General features: G+C 45.8%; 1 protein-coding gene across 2 annotated transcripts in view; it reads right to left on the reverse strand.

Annotated features, from left to right (window-relative positions):
- Positions 1 to 7,444, reverse strand: part of LOC101861600 (mucin-5AC) — an 85,152-nt gene that overhangs the window by 58,838 nt on the left and 18,870 nt on the right. For both annotated transcript variants that reach the window (XM_005104254.3, XM_013085825.2), the window contains exon 2: positions 1,754 to 2,963. In XM_005104254.3, coding sequence (XP_005104311.1) covers positions 1,754 to 2,963 — 1,210 coding nt within the window. The remainder of the gene's footprint in view (positions 1 to 1,753; positions 2,964 to 7,444) is intronic.

The following is a 7,444-nucleotide window of genomic DNA, read 5'->3' on the forward strand; positions in this document are numbered from 1 at the left end:
GGGGGCATCCCAGCAAAAGAATGAATGAAAAACTATGATCGCCGATGTCTGTCGCAGATATGGCACTTGATGATGACACAAAGACTTACTATTAAGACACAACAGTGTTGGGGCAATCCTGGGACAGCTAATGGGCGAGAGACATTCATGACGGGCTCCGTACGCGCGCGCGCGCACACACACACAAACTAAAACACATACACACAGAGAAAGAAGCACACACATAAACAAAAACGACCGTGTCAACAGACAGGTCGTGGACGTAAATAGTTTCGCCTGTACTGTACGCTGGTTGTTGTAAAGCAATTACTTTCCACACACGGTTAATTACATAAAACTTCAGCATTAAATTTTGCTTTGTTTTCATTACATTTTAAAGCAAGTCTTTTTAAAGCCCTGTCAACACGATATCATGAACGAGGAGTTGGGCTGCGACTCTGCCTGCCAAGCGCAATCCAGGCAGTGACGGCTACAACATCCCAACGTGAAAGACGGAGATACAAGTACATGTACAATGTACTCATATTATAAAGACTCGTCACTCAGGAATTGTACTTGGTTCTCCTGAGTGCGGCGGCGAAGAGCCATATCGCTGCATCACAGATAGCGGTACATCATAATAAAACTAGAGAAAAACAAAACAATAACAATGACAAAGAAATGACAGGTTACAAAGTCCCACGACCAAATTTGGAAGATACTATGAATCTTCTTCCTCACTGCGTTCCCTGCTAGACCTCAGATGTAGCAGCCAACTGTAGGTACTTCAACATGATTTTTTTTTTCACGTATGTGACCAACACTGACTAGACAATGCTCAAGATTTGTTGGAAATTCGGATGGCAGCCAAAGCCTACGCTATATCGATTTTAGAACCACCAAGGATCTTTAAACATGCGCAACTTGCTAAGAAAGGGAGGAGAGATCAGGATGATAGGTGATTGATAAGAAAGGAAGTAGCAAACCATACCACAGCACCCTCCAACTACCCACGAATCAGGAAAAACCGCAGATGGAGCTACAGGCACAAGAGTGGTGAACAAAAAACGGCGTTCTCAGAATCCAACAGGTCATTTAGTGCAGGAAAAAAGTAAAACAGAAAGAACTATGGTAAAGGTAAGACATGGGATCTACCAGCGGCGCCCTCTTACCACCTAAAATATATTATTTTAAATAACAAAACTAACACATGAGACAACCCAGTGCGACATAGACACAAGAAAATCCACCGAGACACACAGAGGCGTGAAAGCCGATTGAAATACACACAGAGAGAAGAAAATCCTTTGACACACATACATACACAGACAGCGAGAAAATCAATACAGAACGCATACAGACGACTAAATTCATTGATACTCATAGGCATAGACAGCGAGAAAACCCCTAGAGGACATACATACAGAGGAGAAAACCCACTGAGACTAACACACAGAGAGCGAGAAAGCCCACAGAGGACAGAGACATTCAGAGGAGAAAACCCACTGAGACAAACACACAGAGAGCGAGAAAGCCCACAGAGGACAGAGACATTCAGAGGAGAAAACCCATTGAGACAAACACACAGACAGCGAGAAAGCCCACAGAGGACAGAGACATTCAGAGGAGAAAACTCATTGAGACAAACACACAAACGGCGAGAAAGCCCACAGAGGACACAGGTACAGAGGAGAAAACCCATCAAGACAAAAACACAGACGGCGACTGTAACACATACACAAACGGCGTGAAAAGGCCCACAGAGGACACTGACCTTTACTCCTGTTCTTCTTCTTGTCTTTCTTCTTGTTGTTGGAGTCGCTGACGCCCATCCCGGCGAGACCGTCCCGGCACATGTTGTAAGAGGCGTAGATCACGTCCTGCTTCTGCGGCCGGTCCAGACCCATGGAAATCCGCTCGTCGAACCTCAGGGGAGGCTGCCTGGCCGAGGGGGAGAAGGCTGTGTGCGGGGTGACGGCGCTGGTGGTGGTGGTGGTGGCGGTAGAGGTGGAGGAGGAGCGGTGGGAGGTGAGGAAGTGGTCGTCCACGTCGTCGTCTCTGTCCTCGTTGTCCGAGTGCTTGTCCTCCGAGTCGGCGGAGCCCGTGTAGTGCCAGCACACGCTATTGTGCTTATTGTCCTGCCGGGAGTAGAGAAGCCTGTGCTCGTTGAGCCGGCCTCCTACTCCTTCCTCCTCCTCTTCATCCTCGTCCCCCTCCCCCCGCCGGCCCGGGAAGGAGGAGGTCCGCGGAGAGAAGGTGGTCATCTCGTACTCCCCATTAGTCACAGAATTGTTGGAGCGCGGAGACTCCACGCTAGAGCCGCCCGTGCTGGAGCCGACCTTGACCTCTTCGTCGTACGGGGGGTTGAGCGAGGGAGTGATGCGCACATGCTGGGTCTTTCGCTGCTGCTGCTGGTGGTGGTGGTGGTGATGTTGCTGCGGGGTGTAGTCAAAGACTCCGGCCCGCTCGTCTCCGCTGTCATCCTCCTCCTCTTCCTCCTCCTCCTCTCCGTCCCCGTCCGCGCTACTGGTAGGGTTACTCACGCTTGTTTTGAAGCTGCCGCCAGAGGCATCGGGCAGACCAGAGTCCTCCTCGTCCCCGCCGCCCCGGCCCAGATCCAGGCGGGATTTGAACTCAGGCAGCGTGCAGGACACGGCGCTCTTTTCCCCTGGGACGTCGTGGTGGCGGTATATCTCCGCCAGTGGCAGGCCTGACAAGGTGTAGTGCGGCGTGTCCTTGCCGCGGCGTCGTCCGTCACACAAGGCAGAGCTGTTGTTGTCCCCCGTCCCGCACTGCTCCTCGCTCCCGCTGTCCATGTCGGAGAGGCTCAGAGGCGGCACAACAGGCAGCCCGCCCCCCGCGTGATGACTCATGTCGGACCGACCAGAGGCCAGGCTGAACGTGCGCGCGTTGAGCACTAGACCGTTGAACTCATGTTCAGGGAGCTCACACACTTGCCGGGCGCCCTCCTTGATTGTGGATAACTGAGGACACGAGAAACAAATAGAGGCAATTGTTACAACCACGTCTCAAGAGTAAAATCTCCCCAGTTTGTGTTTGTACGAGTAACTAAAGACATGAGAAACGGAGGCCATCGCAACAACTGACTAAAGAGTAAGATCTCGTCAGTTTGTTAGTGTTTGAGAGCGTGGAATCCGCAGTTTGCACTGTTTGATACCCAGGAAACCGAGAATGTTTTCCAGTGTTCTAAGGCCTGCCGGGGTAAACTGTTTGTAAAGCACATAGGGTATGTTTTAGAGCACAGGCATGCACTACGTAAAAGCAATTAATTATTATTGCTATTATAACAGTTATAGCCATTGCACTTGAAGACATTTTCTGCACACTTCTATGGCGTGATTATATTGCGAGTTGCAAGTCCGTAAAACTCATACTAAAACGATGTTTTAGGCCCACAACAACACAACTTGAATAATTCAGGAAACAGGCTGTTTCGACCATGCTTGTTAGCGCCAACACAAGCCCAGGCTTAGAGGGATACACCGTCACAATAGATTGACTGAAATACTCGATAAGAGCTTAACTGCTACATCACAGACAGTGGTAGAGGCAAATGCATTGTGTATATAAGTATGTAAAAGTTTGATCATAGACAACCGTGGGTATCATAAACAAACACACACACACACACACACACCAAATATAACAAAACGATATTGTTTCATGTATGTATCCCACACCTCCATCCAAACAATTGAGATCATCATTTAGGGGCGGCCCGGTAAGACCCTGACTGTCGGGATTAACCCCGAGGCTGTGGCCTGAATGGGATAGAACTGGGGTGACGATGGTTGTACTTGTACAACGCATAGAGCCTGCTGTAGAGCGTGGATATCGCTATATAAATGCAACATTTACGACTGCTTTATTATTATCTTATTATTAATATTATTATTTGTATTACTATTATTCTTACAAGATATCTTTCCCGCCTACCGCCGGGTACCATTCCCACTTCGATGAAGTGAGAAGAATTCATACAACATACCTCTACCAAGGGTATGATATCGGCCCCATGGCAGTGCTCAAACCCATGACCCTTCAGTCACAAAGCACAAACGACACTTCTGTCTTGCAAACTACTACAAATAAGTCTTACGTCTTGCTCCAAAAATTCTACGCACCAAACAGGCGCCAAAATTTTGAAAACGTCAATACAACGAAGTAAACATTTTGCGGGTCTAAACGAACACACCGTGTTGTGGACATGACTATATCAAATGTATCTAGAAAAAGTCAATAAAATGAAGTTTGGCCTAAAGTATCCATTGACACTGTCAAGAACACACCCAAACAGAGTTGGATATCGAGATTCTAGTTCTATAAGTAGAAGTAGCAGCTGTTTCACCCGCACGAAGAAGACCAATATGAAACGGAAGTAGTCCCCACATATGAAATGGCTAATGGCAGAGTGAAAACATATGAGAGCTTTGATTTACAGGAAAAACCATCAAACCTGAGAAATCAAAAGGTAGTTTCCGAACTTCGAAAAATATGCCCACGTAACCCTTTGGGACAATTCTTGTCGGAATCATATTTTTGTAGATTTTATGGGCACCTGTGTAAAAAGTTTTTACTGACCCCACAAACAGGCTTAGCTCCATTATAATAAGATTATTACTGTTATTATCAGTCGTATTATTGTCATCATCATCATCATATTATCTTTCATTCTTATTTTTTATTATTGCTTTTTCTTCGTATATTATTGTTAATTATTATGACAGCATTTCCAGTAGGCAGAATGGACAAAGCCCAATTAAAAAAACAAACAACAATTATAAACCCTCCCCAACTTGGTTATTGAACACACATCTTCAGCGAACCAGACGGCTACAACACGGAGCCAAGTAGTGATATTTCACTGTGTGCTTTACGGCGTGGCTTAGCAAAAAGCAACTAATTTCATGTTGTAACTCCAACGGGCTTTTGCGGAAAAAAAACCTTCTCACTATAAAAACGAACCCCATGTGTGCGTGTGTGTTGGCCCACGCGCATGCTTGTGTCTTGTGTATGAGAGAGAATTGAGAGAGAGAGAGAGAGAGAGAGAGAGAGAGAGAGAGAGAGAGAGAGACAGAGAACAAAGCAAAGAGGGGATATTTGACAAGCAAAACAGACATAATATAGGGGAGAAGACAGCGACATTGAGAGACAAAAGGCAGAGTAAGACATACAAAAAGCCAAATTTAAAAAAACAACACATAGAATGCAATATATTGTACTGATATAAGTTTTTTAAAGACCTCATTTCCTATCAAACATCTACATTATATTGTATCGCCCTTCGACTCTGCCTGTCAGAACCAATTTGTGATGGGAAGAATACGATGTCTCAGAAGACAGACAAAGACGCCCTACACGGGAATCGAACTCACCTCAGCTGCGTGCGACAGCAAAGCGCCTGGCATTAGTAGATGAAAACAGAGAGAGAGAGAGAGAGAGAGAGAGAGAGAGAGAGAGAGAGAGAGAGAGAGAGAGAGTGAGAGAGGGGGGGAGAAAGAAAGAAAGTTAGATAGAAATAAAGAAAAGAAAGAAGGAAAGAAAGACATAGAGCGAGACAGAGATGATCGGCTCGCGTCCAACTGGCTTCCTGGTGCGCCATTGATCAGCGAGCGACGTGCTACAGCATTGGGTGCAGCCACTCCGCGCAGGAATAATCAATAGCTGCACAACTCATTCACAACAAAGGCTAACAATAGCTGTACATGTTTCTCCAGGACCCTGCGTCCGATTTCCCTTCCTAACCCCATACAAAACCATACTTGTTTGTTTGTTTGTTTGTTAAAGGTTTTTATTACCTAAACATTTACACTCTTTGCAAAACAATCAGGTCATGTAAGTGTCGAGGATTTTCTCTTTTAGTAAGAGGTTTACGGCACTTGCAACACAATTAGGTTATAATATAAGAGCCAAAGAATAGAGGTGTTACAAGAGAGTAACAAACACAAAAAAGGAGGGGAGATAAGGACGATAGATGTTTGAGACTTCTGCGTGCGACGGCAACACGCCAAACTGCTATACCACAAATGCTGGACGTCAGATTAGCATGTTTAGAGAGAAGAATACCAACACAATAATGGTCAAAGTCAAAGAGCATACTAGGGAAAGGTAAGATGGACAAACAGAAACAACAGAGGGAACAGCGGCGCCGTCCAACCACCCTCAGTGCTTTCGAGTTTAAACGCCACATAAAAACAACTAGGCTGTCATCCTGCACAGACAAAACAACACTGGTCCGTATGCGCGTGTTTCTATAATACAGTCGAAATTGTCTAAGACGACCACCCACTATCGATGATGAAAAACTGCCGTCTTCACAGCCCTTAACACGGTGTCATAACATTTTAAAAAATAACCCAACGGGGGAAATTGGAAGGAGCCGTTTGTACGGGTCATTGTCTTATACAAATGGCCAGTAGAGCAGGTTCGGGAAAATTTCATTCGCACAGACAAGACAACGCTGTTCCGTCCATATGCGCGTGTTTCTATTATATATTTTAATGTACTGTCTGCGGCAGAACAAGATACACCAAACGTAGCAACACCTGGCGCCACGCTCCTACAAGCATGCACAAGGCAGGCCAAGATGAATACATAAGCAGGGTATCACTGTACACCCAGCTTAGGGGAATACAAGGAGAAATCTAGATATATATCTTCTTATGTCGCCCGATTCAAGAACCAGCTGGAGCTTTGGTTTGGGGGTTCGAAGGATGGTTCGTTTTAATTTCAGAGATGCGGTGTATAACATTCGTAGAAAGTTTGGTAGATAATATACAGTCGAACTTGTCCAAACGGCCACCTATACAAGAGTAACAAGACAACCACATGAACAAACGACCACTTACAACTTTGCAGTTTTTCTATATTGCCGAACCTGCTCTATCAACGAATTGCCCAATGACAGCCACCTGAAAAAAAACACAAAAAAAACCCCAGCCACTTCCCACCTTGGGGGTCATTTTTCTTTACAGTCAAACCTCCACTAGTCCGCTAACGGCCACTTGTCCAAGACATGTAAAAACGACACACTTCCCAATTGTTGTTGTTTTTTTCTCCCTATAATATTACAATATAATGACAAACTATTCAAAAGGACCACCTGTCTCAGATGAAAACTTTCTCCTTGACGATGGGTGATCGTTTTGAACAGATTCAACGGTATTTCCTCAGTGTACACATCTGTGTCAGCACATTTGATAAGTTTCGGAAGCCAGCACGGAGCTGACACCGGTTGTCTGTGGTGCAGCGAGGTTATAATGGAGGATTTCCGTCTGCCTGCAGGGCGGTTGTTTTATCCCTCTCAGCCAGAGTCGGCCCTGACAGGCAGGGTCGAAGCAACCCGTCGCCTAAATTATCTAAAATGTGTCAATGGTGACGTCAAATATCTACAAAAACAACCATGGTGCCAATCCATCTAAACAAAAGAAGGGGGGAAAAAAAG

The sequence above is a fragment of the Aplysia californica genome, unplaced genomic scaffold, assembly GCF_000002075.1.
Source record: "Aplysia californica isolate F4 #8 unplaced genomic scaffold, AplCal3.0 scaffold00411, whole genome shotgun sequence".
Lineage (NCBI taxonomy): Eukaryota > Metazoa > Mollusca > Gastropoda > Aplysiida > Aplysiidae > Aplysia > Aplysia californica.